We start from the raw sequence: 13181 nt of genomic DNA, 5'->3' as shown, positions 1-13181 counted from the left end.
TAAGACAGCGTGGTAGACCAATTAGCTTTTGCGGTACAAAGAAGGTCTCCAGTAGAACCTACGTTTAATGACGTAATCAAGCTAACAACCAATAGATACCGGATATTGCTTTAACCAATAAATCTGTGTATCCAGCTGTTGTCCCCACCCCTCACAAGTTGCGGGTCATTCCCGAGCGGTGTCAAGTTTTCGCGTTTGGATTAATATTTCAACAGACCCTCGCAAACATTATGCCATTCTCAAATTATTTCACTGTTATTGTGTTTCTGTGTATTGTTCTTGACATTGCCAATGCGGGCGATTGCGAAGGTGAGACCAGGTTGCCCTGATTGCAGTGCGTGTGAAATATTGCGTGTAAAAATAGCTGCTTGCTTCGTCTGGGGAATGCTGTTTAAATTTGGATAATAGAGCATTAACAGGAGAAAGGCGTGCGCATGGAGACCGGGTGGTAGCCGAGGTGCTCTGGTCCTGAACGCTGTCTGAGCACTGTGTGGAGTGGAAATTTAAATAAATCGTTTGAGCGAAACTCAAGGCACTGATTTGCTCATATGCCTTTATGCGGCCCTGGCAATATCACTGAAATGCATGTGTGAAGTTTTTCTGAAACAATAATAAAACGTCACAATAATAAGTGCAATTTACATACATACGTAAATAGAAGCAAAGATACAAAAATTATGCATACATACACACAAAGACTGTAAAATGACACGTACTGTATATATCTTAGTGAAGTGCACCCACATATGTATTGACAGCAGTTTTGCTTACATTAACCATATTACTCGAAGTAGTAACTAATGATTTGTAACTAATCGATTTTAAAATGTGCCTGTAATTTAAAAAATATCCACCATTAACATGTAGTGTTCCTTATTATTTATCAGCTACAGATGCTGTTTGGAGATTCACTCTCTGTCCCACAGGTACATTACCACATACTGGACAGCCAGTGATGCTGTGTCCCCTTCCCTCTATGACTTCTGTTATTCCATCATTTGTTGGACATAGGGGAGCGGTATGTTTTAAAATATCTTAATATAATATTGTAATATTTCACTCATAATACAAACGGCTATTTTGCCATAATGTGGGTTAAAGAGCCTCTTTTCTAGCCATAAACATTATCACTGTGATTATCTGAGGTATCATGACCTTTGTATCAGCTTCTTGTTACTGACCAAACTGCATTTCATTGTGTGCTGTCTGAGCGTGTGCTTGGTCTGCTCTCACTCTGACAATGAACAGTCTTGTGTTCCCGTGTTCCAAATGCCAAGTGCCAATTTTGGTCTGAAGTTTTGTTCATCCTGATTGGCTGCGCTGCTCTAAGACCAGTGTGTGTCACTTGTATGTGCGGCACTTTCATTGACCAAGCTCACCCTGTCATTCTCAGTGTTCATATTTGTCATGATTTTTTTCCAGTCATGGGTTGGAAAATATTTGCAAGGCAGCGCATTATGACTGCTTTCATTCCCTTCTCAGTGTGCGTGGGGTTTCTGGAGAGACTATACCGGGATCTGACCTCCAGGCACGAGGAGCTGACCCCCGTGAGGGTGGAGGCAGGGCTACAGAGAGCGTGTGCAGAGGCAGGGGGGAAAGAGGGCAGACTGGTGAGTGTGACCACGCATGACTGTGACTCCTGCCACAGAGAAACGCTGTGTGTGTGACCACAGCTCCAGCAATTGAGAAACCCTGCGTGTGACTGTAACTCCTGCCGCAGACAAATTGCTAATGACTTTGACTCCTTCCATTGAGTCAAAGTCACTCCCATGAGCTATCAAAGTAATTTCCATTGAAATACTGTGTGCTTGGCTGTGACTCCTGCCATTGAGACAAGCTGTATGTCACTGTGGACCTGCCTGACTGGAGCCAATAAACTACTGTGCAAGTGAAATCGTTACTTCATTGGAGCAGTTCAACATAAGGATACAACAGCTGTGTTCCACAGTATGAAACAATGTATGAACCTGCATCCCTGAGGTTACAAACCAGCTGCCACAAAATCTCCAAAATGGCTGATATTAGCCTAAAGAATGGACTGCATACTTGTAAGCACTGAATGAAATGACAATCAAAATATGTGTCGAGGAATAGTCCATAGCAAGTTAAAAAGGCCATAATGGCACATAATAAAGCAAACTTTTTTGCCATCGTATTAATACCATCTCACAAAATCTATATAGATGCATTGTGTTGTGCTACCAGAACACCAGAGCCAGGGTGCAAGTAAAGCTCTTCTGTTCTATCACTGATCAAGTGAGTACTTTTTCAGTGAATGGTAATTCAACCCTTCTCCTATGGAATCAACATTAAACATGCCCCCTTGTAAATATGAAAGCAGCTCTCTTCTCACTTATTTGAGAACCAACGAATAACGGTCACGTTGAGAGACAGCGGTGCTTTGGTGCAGAAACATGCTGTCATCACATTACGTTACATTATTGGCATTTAGTAGATACTGTTATCCAGAGTAGCTTACGTACGTTACAGTTTTTTACATGTTACCCATTTATATGGCTAGATATTTACTGAGGCAATTCTGGGGTAAATATCTTGCCCAAGGGGACAACAGCAGTGGCCCAGAGGGGAATCAATCTGGCAACCTTTCGGATATGAGTCCTGCTCCTTACCACTGTGCTACACTGCCACCCTATGTCGTGTGCTGTGGATTATACTGTGCATCGCCTCTCCACGTTCCCATCAGTGCTACTATTTGGGAGCCACCAGTGATGCGGCCACGAAGATCACAAGGGAGGTGACGCGCCCCATGAGCTATCACGTACCTGTGGTGAAGATCTGCGAGAGGCTCCAGAGGAGAGACAGCCAGATCTGCGAGCTCAGATACGGTAAGGGTCTGGCGCTGTCCTCGTACTGACTCTGCCATTAAGTGTGCTATGTGTACATGAGTCAAGAATGGGGTGAAAATGTAATCCTCTGGTTGTGGTTAGGCTTAGAGGCATGGGTAGCGATTGGGTTTTTGGGAGGAAACAATTTTCTTGATTTTAACACCCTGCATGTTTTAAGAGAATGTTTTTGTGTGTTTATGTTAGTATGGGTACTTTTATGCTGCTGACAACTTTTGGCACATGATTTGAGCCCCACTCCCCCTCTGTGTGTCTGGCTTGTTTCCTCATCTCTTATAATTTGTGGGTCCTTTTTTTTCAGAGAAGCAGACCATAGACATCAGCACGGCGGCCCTGTCCAAACTGAGGGTGGCGGAGCTGAAAAACATCCTCAACTCGTGGGGAGAAGTGTGCAGAGCCTGCATCGAGAAAACCGACTTTGTGAGCCTTATCCAGGAGGTGGCGCCAAAGCACACAAAATACCAAGGACATCAAACGACAGAGTTGTGAGACTTAATAAGATGGTGTTCTCCACAATGTGATCTTATTTTTTTATGCACAGGCCTGCAGAGATTAAACGAAATAATAAATGAGTAGTATCCTCCCCCTTTCAAAAAACTTCATTTATACACATGGACAAACACAAGCACATTCTTCAAGTCATTTCAAATTAGGAGCAGTGGGACATTTTGATGCGTGAAGGTATGTACATTTTGATTGAGATGTGGAGTCGACCCCAGAACAGAGTTATCACAGCAGTTCATACAGAACTGATTTTTCCAACAAATAAGTTTCTTAAGGGTCATTGTAAAGGACTTAATATTGAATAGCACAAATATAGATCTCACGGTCAAATGAGACACAAAGGTTATGACTTCATTATTAGTGGTTTTCTGATGACTGCATTTTTTTGTGTCTGTCTTCCTTTGTATTTAGCATCAGAATGGGACTCTGTTGTCAATAAAGTATGTATTTAATTTACACATAACAATCGTTTCCTCTTTCACAGAAGTAGGGTTTTAACATATTATTCTGGGGTTGTTACATGTGGTAATAACATTGTATTGCTTAAGTAATACAATAATACAATGAAACAATACATACTATAATAATAAATAATAACTGTTTTAAAACAATAAAACATTGTATTGCATAGGTATTGTACAATCAATGAGAAGACAAGATCAGATGATTTAGTGGTGCATGGTGAAATGCCAGAGATGCCAGAGTTGTGCTTCACAATTAAGTTTATCATCTTTGTCACAGATTTTACCATCAAAGACTTTAATTAGCGCCTGCAAAGGTTGTGCATAAATATAGCAGTCCTTCATATAATGTACAAATACAAGCAGAGAGCTGTCTCTCAAAAACATGATAAACCACATCATGTTGACATTATTGGACACATGATATAGCTTCCCGGTATCACTTACCTGTTGAGGACGTCTGATTGTAATTAGTATTTCACAAACAAACAAACGCAAACAGTTCTCCAAAAACTGTAGCTGCGTGAGCTTTCCCAGGGTATTGTTCACATATTCTATGGATTACATAACTAGTTTTAATGCTTTCCGGACTTTTGATTTACCTTTGAATGCATGTTGTTTTGCAGCCTTTTGTCATGTACATGAAACTGACAATTCTAGGGAGTTATGATGTCCAAAATATTACTTATAAGAGATACAACAATGCTCTTCATATCTAGTGCTCTAAGAAATAGATCAGAAACATAACCATATGCAGAAATGAGATATAATCTAATTTTCTTATTGCTTTGGGTTTCATCAGTTCACCATTGTCATATTTAATAGAATATGCCCGTGTTTCCCAATCCTGCTCCTGGAGGCACATTGTCCTGCATATCTTCTATGTATCCTTCCTGCTTGACTAAATCAGGTGTGCTCAGCTAATCAAAAGTGCCACTGATGAGTTCAGTCAGGTAGGTAGAGCAGGGATAGATAGAAGATATGCAGGACGGTGTGCCTTCAGGAGCAGGGTTGGGAAACGCTGGAATATGCATACTGTAGGAAGCAGCTGTCTGTGTGCTTGCAAGGGTCTGAAACACAGCCCACACTGTTTCTTTTGGCTGAAAACAGCATGACTACTGTCCTTATTTTTAAAAACTGGTATAAAGTTTAAGTGCTCCACATGCTTGTCTTTACCCTCTTTATGTGTATCCAAAGGCATCTTGAGTGACCCTATGAGAAAATTAAATGTGGGAAAGGTGTCCGATTCCACAACCAATCATTTCTGAATCAGCATGGAGAAAGACTTTTACTTGATTGGTCCACAGGGAACAGTGTTTGACACATGTTTTGATTTTCTCCAAAGAACTTTAAAGTAGTTTCAGACTTGTAATATATGCATGTCATGATATTTATAAGGAAAGCAAATTACGTTTTTTAAGACGCCAACCCTGGCTGTCCTATAAATGAGAGGATCTCTAGTTAAATTTAAATGGTGGGTGACTTCAGTTCTGAAATAATTTGTTATTTCTTTAATTTGGACACTGCCAAGAAAGATTAATAAGCATTTCATGCTCATTCTAGTTTGGTCATCCATACATGCTGTAGAATGGGAACTACATGCATATGGTGCCCCAAAGCATTCTGGGAACTGTGAGGAAACAGTAGAGCCATTTACATTCTCAAACAAAAGAGCATCAATACTTCATTAGCACAGCTTTGTTCAACTTATGTGTGAAGTGTACCCATGCTACCAGCATATTAAGAATGTCAAAACCAATTACCTTGTGTTTTGGGGACAATGAACAATAAAATTCCATTTAAAAGTGATCTTCGGAATTATAATAAAATACACAATTATTTCAATTAACACTCCTGCAATTTTACAGATTGCTGCCCAGTGACCAATTTGTGATTCAGTGTAAGTTTCACAGAACCCCAAAATCAATGTAAATATTGTACCCCACAAGGGGTCAGCACGTTCTCAAGCAGGTGTTCATTTCTATCAAGTGCCTTATAATCTGATGCACCATGCAATATGGATGAGCTGCTTAGAATTGAATGGGTGTGTCAGAACTGACTGAATGGACGGCAGTAAAACGCTCCCTCTATTTTGGGATATGAATATTTAAATATGAGTAACGTGAGAGCAATTGGCCCTGTTATTTTTTCATTCTTGAGAGTGATGCCCCGGCAAAACCCAAACGCTTTCTAATCATCTCCAGCCTGTGGCCTATCCTTTACACCCACTGCTGGAAACCCGAGTCCCCCGGGCTTTCATATTCAGTCACCAGCCACATCTGAGCTATATGCCAGATCCGTCGCTGGGGGACACCTAACTGTGCCGGTAACTGAACACCCCGAGACCGAGTGGCACCGCGACTCTTGCCAGACACGTCGGCTTCAGCAGTGGGAAGGAACTTGTGGAGCTAGTTAGAACTACTGCATAAATTACTCATATAGTCAACCAAGAAGGACGCCAAACAAGAGTCGTGTTCGGTTTAACTGTGGTTTAGTGCCCGGCTGGCGGTAATTATAGAATCGGCTACATCACTTTGGGCAGACAGACAGAAAAATGGAGTTGGGGCTGTTGGTTCTTTTGAAGATTTGCAGTTGAAACACTGGATGAAAAACATTTAGTGCCACTGTTTTGACGAACAGGTATTTAAGCTCATCGATTTAAGTTAATCAAGACCTTGTCCTGGTTTTACCGGTGACGGCGTTAGCCTACGTCCTCTTGGCTGGTGTTTCTGTTGACATGCACGGCTTTCCGTGTGCTGCCCTGCAGCGCTGTTTCGGAAGCCCGGCTGACGTGCCCAACGCGGACTCCACATCACCGTCAGTATCGGAACCGTCCGAGACAGATGTGCACTCGCCGGTGGCCATCATTGTGCAGCCGGCCCCGAGGGAACTTTCAGCATCAAAGGAGCACCACGCACTTAGCTGTGACCCGGAGCAAGCCAAAGTTGCCAACGGTACCAACTACAACGGCCACGGGGGAGCGTATGCTAACGGGGAACACACCTTCCACTCTTCCTCCACCTGCGATCGCGGAGATGACCCGCACAGGACGAACGGGAGTCCAGACTCGCACAGTCCTTACCCGCACATTCCGCGGCCGTCCATTATTAAGCATCCTAATAAGGTGTGTTACCTGCCTTTGAGCGCCGCCTGTGACTATCCTCGCATAATGACACCAGATAGAGTTAGGGGTGGTCTCTATCGCCGATGCAGTAACCCTGCAATCTGTAAATAAAAATGCACTCTACAAGGTAAAGAGGGGCTTATTCCGGCCCTGCTCTTGCACAAAGTAATACACTAGACTTCAACCAAACACTGGGAATAATGGTGATTTAGAGCTGTGATACAAAATGCATCTTGATGTAATATTTGATAAGTGACAAATATGCGATGTGAATGCCGATAGTATGTGTGTGAAAATACTGCCCAGGAAATTTAAGTATGTGCAGTGCATATCCAAGTACTGTCTACCATACTTTGCACATATCACAGACAGTATGAACATTGAACATGCTAAATGAAAACCATATCAGTAAATATTGTGAAATGTTATGTAAAATTAATGCAACCATATTGGGCATGCCAGGCTGTTTCGGGGCGCTGTTAGCTGGGAAGAAGCAGTTTACATCCACCAAGAGCCCAGGCCTTACAAGTGTGCCAAATGTGAGATGAATGAGTGAATACTGTGAAAAGGGACTAATGCCTAAAAAGGCATTTGGTGTCTGTATTGGGTGTGCCTTTGGACACAGAGTGATGAAAAATATTTTATGCACACCAACATTGTAGGCACATCTACAGTATAGAACAAACAAGTGCCAATCTTGGACAAAATCAAGCAATGCTGTTATTAGCTACCAGTGGAAGGAGAAGAAAATGCAATAAAATGAATGGGAAAAAAAACAATGAATGAAGGAAAGAAAAAGAAGCAAAACAACGGCCGTTTAGCGTTTCTGTCTTGAAAGCCTAATTATTTACAGAACAACAGACATGTAACAAAATAGCACACTTGTGGCAAGCATTTTTAGTATACATTTTCTTATCTGATTCATACAGCCTCCAAAGCCCAGGTTGTAGTTTATATAAGGGTTCTTACTGTAGTTATCCAGGGTAAGTACCTGGTTCAGGTGTTACAACGGCAGTGCCTGTGATGCTGTACTTCAAAAGTCTGGTTACTGACTGCCTGTCCACATTGCTGCTAGTGTTACCCCTGGTGATTTACCCATTGTCTCCAGTAGATGTCACTGCCTTACATACACTACAGTACTCCTCAGATAGTTTGTCCTCTACAGTTAGAGTAAACTGAGGCAACCTTTTACAGTATTACTTGGACTTAATACATAGTTCTGAGCTAATGTGCCTGCTTTAGCCATAAGCCAAAAGTATTTCCACTAAACAGTACATTTTGTAACAAAAAAATCAGTATGTTGTTTGCTGTCTACAGAGCTGTAAAGTACTACATTTTGAGCACAATTGGAGACATTGACAGAAGCTTAGAAAATGGGATGATGGGTATGTCATCAGCCAAGTAGTAGATCGGTGAAGCAAACCCGATATCTGTCAGCTAATGACTGGACACAGTTGGACTTGCTTTTTTTCCTGCTGTCCTGTAGTATGAAAAACGAAATACATCCAGGCACCATATATTACTGTATTGTAGCTGTACAGTCTTGAGTTAACAAGGATGGTTTGCTTTGGTCAAAGAAACATCATATTGAGCCTAACAAGGCAGCCTCTAAAAAGTGGGACACGGCTGAAATATTTACTAGGGGAATTAGAAAGTGCCTTTAGGGCTAACAAGGAGTTGTAATTGAGAAACAGGGGGGATGGCTCAGTAAAGCTGAACCAGGGCCAGACCTTAGGGGCCCACAGACAGTGGTGAGGAAACACAGACCTCGTAGCCCGAAGGATTGCCGATAGCCGAAACATGGAGAAACCAGGCCCCACTCAACAAGGGTGGTATTCTATCAGGAAACGCCCACAGCAGACATAGGTGAAACCCACACGCCTGAGCCCACATCTCCCAAGGCAGTCGGACGACTTTCGTTTTTGGGTTGTTGCCAGTATGCATGGACCTTCAGCTTAACAAAGCTAGCACGTGGAAGTCTCGCTAAACGTTCTCATATAAGCTGAATACACCTTTGCTTTACTCATCACTGCAGGTTTTGTGATTTTAAGTGTGTTGTCAGTTGTCAGCAAACTGATTTTTGTTTCTAATCCGATCATCATGCCTTGAGAAAATATCTAAATTTGTATCAGCACTTGATAACTGGCTGTATAATATTCAACACCACCAAACCACCCAGAACCAGGAAGTTTATCATTCCTTTCTCCCGTTACCACACTGACACCACAAAATAACCATTCAGGAAACCAGTAACACGATATGATGGCTCTGATCACCTCCTGGCTTTGAGTGCCGGGTTATTTGAATAAATGTGCAAGGGCAAGCAGGCCATAGAGGAGATGATTAACTCCGTTTAAAGGTCATTTTGAAGGAAGTGTAAGCGCATTGTGCTCCTAGTCAACAAACCTCATACATTATTGAGAAAGGGGCACGCAGGGTGTAGAGCTTCTTGAATTAGCGGTACATGACATCTACGCTGTAGCCTTGCTTGTGTTGTCTGTGACTTTTGTGACTGGACATGCCTCTGTCCCTTGGATACAGTGACAGCAGGGTAATGGAAACCTCTAGCTGTGTAGCTCTCTGCATAGGAAGCTCAGCTCTGATGAAGCGCAAGGCTTAAAGCACAGCCCTGCTTTGTTTATCAGTAACATTGATGTTAATTAAGTCACAGCCTGGACTTTTATGAGCCCGGACTAACGAGATCCCGACAGGAGACTGGGCCCTTGAAGTACCACATTGGCCGGGATAATCCTGCCTTGTGTTGTATGCTGTGTGGGTGTGAGCGTGTGCATGCAATTTAATGCACCCAGTCTCCATTTTAAGAGCTTTGGTCAACATAACACATTCCTATAGGGGTCTGGAGTATGCACTTTTTGTGATTTTTCATTGTTCATATTCAAACAATTGTGAAATTCAAAGACAGTAGCAGATATGGTTCACAGAAAGTTACAAACTATTGTACACTGTCATAGTTAACAAAAAAATGTACAAAAGAGAAATAAATAATTAACAGGAAGCAGGAGGCAGCCTTTAAATCAGTATTGCCCAGGTCATATCAAAGCAGTAGAGTGTAACTCTTTCAGTTCACATCTATTCCTATTCCAACTCTTAAAACATTGGCAATTTAGAATGGCTTTACAAATCAATGGAAATACAAATGACTGTGTCTGCAATGGTGCGCTGTACTGGCAAGAGCCAGGGCTGCATCACAGGGTAAGTGTTTGCTAAATTCCATCTGGTATCAGTACAAAAGGACATAATGAGCCGTCACTGCCATGGCATGAGTCTCTGCTGAATTGTTGTTACTCTTGCACACCACACGACAAGATCAGACCACACAACACCACCAAAATCACACAAAGGGACCCTGGCCTGTAAAACCCACTGTTTGTACTGACATTTTGTAGTTTTACAGGGAAGGGTGAGATTGTGATGTTGTAGATCGGAAAAAGTCTTTTAACCAGATTGCTGCATGTTAACATGGTATAAACATGCGCCCAAGGGATAAATATTTGCACTTTTTTTGCATATGCATTGTCTGATAGAGTGGGCTCACTGATGTCAGGGTCAGTGAATCTGCACAGAATTTGTACAGCACTGATTCAAAAACATACACACACTGATAACTCTGAGCCTCCAGCCCTGGGTGCTGTAACTGTGCTCAGGGCTGAGTAATTCAGCCCCTTGTATGGTGGCCACCCTCCAGTAAGGGCAAAGGAGGGCTGGACACCCCCCCCCCCCCCGAAAAAAAAATGCAGCACATAACCCTGTACTGATTGGAACTTCAAAAACAGGATGACTGAATTAAAATCAGTCAAATGTTGAAATGAGACATCTTATGAATCTGTTCTTTGTTGCTTTTTGTATTCCCTGGTTAGATGACAAATGCACTTTACTTACGAATTCCACTATGAATATTTTATCTGTTTGAAAGCAATAAAAAATGTTGCACTGATTAATAGAACCAATTACACTCTCTCAAAAAGGGAGGGCCTGCGTATCAACTGCAGGTATCAATCATTACATCTCTGTCACCACTCTTATCACAAAGAATTATTAATAATAAGAGTGACGGTATTAATATTTACCATAGCTGTATATCAGAATCAATGGCAAATAAAAGTGCACAAAACTTGGATTACAAACACAGCCTCTGATGAAATCGAGAAATGAAAAAATTGAATGGACTGCAATGAATAAGTTATTGTCTCTGTTCAAGTGGAGTCACGGTGATAAGAGAAATAGCCACTGGTTCCGGGGACAGAATTACTCTGCGCTGTTGTGTGGTGCAGGAACACAATATGCTGGGTGAGAGGAGGGGATGTAAGGAGAGCCTATTGCTGAGGAAAAGGGGGTTTGGGAGGTTGGGGCTTGGGGGGGGGGGGGGGGGGGCTGCAACCAGCCTGGTTTTTCAGGGTAGGGGGTTGTACTGGGTTGGGCGGGGGTGTCGAGAAGGCACCCCATAAATAAGAGGACAGCAGGAGGGTAGATGATCCGTCGTCTTTGCAGTAAACACCGTCGACTTGATTTACTGTGACTCTTAGCCCTGGGTCAGAGCGAGTGAGTCGAAGGCCGGGCGTATGCAGGGTCAAGCCTTTGTGTCCTTCTGACTCAGTACTGCGGGGGTTCTGCACCAGGTGCCTGGCTGTCCAGGTATCACGCTGCGTGAGTGTCTGGCATCGGCACAATATGGCGTTCGTCTCACACGCTGTCACTGAGAGACAGTGACGACTGCTAATGCAAATGGGCTGGACCACAAACCAGGCCGTCTATACGCTTGCTTGTGCTTTTGCTACTGAAAGGGCAGCCCTAGCACTACTGTCTCAAAAGTTAACAGTAGTTTGTATTACGGCTATCATTTAGCACATGTATCGAATTACTTGTGAAAATGAGTTTTGAAGTCTTGAAAAAATGAAATTCGAAAATTAACTTCGGAAAGTGAAACCTGCTAAGACACACTAATCACTGGAATTCAGAATGCTGATTAATATAAATGCTTTGACTGTCTGACCAACCATCCATTTCGTCTTCCGTTTGTCTTATTGTATCACAGAACAACCATAGGCACTCTTAAAGCAGGAAAGCTCCCAACCACAAAACAATGTGCAGGTTTAAAGTGAATATCGTTAAAAAGTGCTTGTAAATCAATGATGGAAGAACTACTCGGGGTGGCATGACTAATTGATACAAACAAGTGAGCAGAGTTGCTAATAAGGCTGGTGAAACACATCAGGCTAAAGTGTGCACTCGGGGAAAGTATCCTGTCACTCGGGTCTTGCGCTCGTTCAAGAGGAACCTTTTTCGTTGCGTAAGGCCTGTTGGTTTCCTGGGTGAGGGAGCGATGAGACGAGAAACCTGATAGGCAGGTGAGGAAAGTAAAGAGGACCTAATGGGCTTCGAGTCATCTCAACGGCTTCTAACTGCTGGGAGAAACCTAAAGGCCGCAAGGATCAGCTGTCTGGAAGGCATCTATAGTTTATTAAACTATTGTCATGATGAACAGCTTAAGGTAACATAAAGCTGGGCTTTGTTTCCCGCCAAAAGTCAGTAGATATTTGAATGTTAACCTGAAAATGTTTGGTTGGACATAACAAGCCCATGTAACTGGCTGTAATTTGGCTGATATACAAGTGCTCTGGACATTCAGTCACTTAGCCAGGGTTTTCTCACAGAAGCACTCTACTCGCATTTTAATCTAGTGCAGTCTTTAGCGTGAAAATAAAATGACTGAATTAAAATGCACAAAATTCAGATTCCTTTTTCGTGGGCGACGTGTATTTTGGTGTCGGTAACCCCTCAGTGTCTCACTTGGTAGAAATGCACGCACTTAAAAATTCGTAGCGGTTGCCAAGGAACCAGTGGTGCTTCCCACATATCTTAGCATTCTAATTTACAGTGAGGAAACAGGCATTGTTCAGGACAAACAGTTTTTGGACCATCCACAAACAAACGTCCCAATCTTTGTTCTTCTGTCTTTTGTTTTGTGTGTTACATTTCCACTTGTTGGCAAACAAAGAGGAAACAGGAGCTGGAAGGGTAACGGTGTGTTGTCTGAGGCCGAAACACCATACTGCCATGCTGCTGTCTCCTTTCTGGGACGAGGTGACATTTACCTTTTGTGTCACTGTTTCCAGCCAATGGGGTCACGGTGACCAGATTCACTCACAGATGTGGCTACAGCTGATTTCATAAGGTTCCAAATTTATTTTGAATTAGATTAGACATGCT

The 13181-nt window shown here is 42.6% G+C and overlaps 1 protein-coding gene across 1 annotated transcript; it reads left to right on the top strand.

Moving 5' to 3' along the window:
* Window positions 1–170: 170 nt before the first annotated feature.
* On the top strand, window positions 171–3670 carry cdnf (cerebral dopamine neurotrophic factor). Its single transcript, XM_036518388.1, has 4 exons — window positions 171–309; window positions 1483–1610; window positions 2705–2846; window positions 3166–3670. The coding sequence occupies exons 1-4, from the start codon at window positions 231–233 to the stop codon at window positions 3351–3353; spliced, it is 537 nt and encodes a 178-aa protein (XP_036374281.1). The 5' UTR covers window positions 171–230; the 3' UTR covers window positions 3354–3670.
* The last annotated feature ends 9511 nt before the right edge of the window (window positions 3671–13181 follow it).

The sequence above is a fragment of the Megalops cyprinoides genome, chromosome 23, assembly GCF_013368585.1.
Source record: "Megalops cyprinoides isolate fMegCyp1 chromosome 23, fMegCyp1.pri, whole genome shotgun sequence".
Classification (NCBI taxonomy): Eukaryota; Metazoa; Chordata; class Actinopteri; order Elopiformes; family Megalopidae; genus Megalops; species Megalops cyprinoides.
The sequence above is the reverse complement of the archived record's forward strand: the minus strand, read 5'-3'. Positions and strand labels throughout refer to the sequence as shown.

Bases quoted from the DNA above. Each gene is read 5' to 3' on its own strand.
- cdnf (XM_036518388.1), top strand. From the start codon at position 231: ATGCCATTCTCAAATTATTTCACTGTTATTGTGTTTCTGTGTATTGTT. The intron at 1,611-2,704 runs GTGAGTGTGACC...CGTTCCCATCAG, and splicing joins GGGGGAAAGAGGGCAGACTG to TGCTACTATTTGGGAGCCAC. The intron at 2,847-3,165 runs GTAAGGGTCTGG...CTTTTTTTTCAG, and splicing joins GATCTGCGAGCTCAGATACG to AGAAGCAGACCATAGACATC.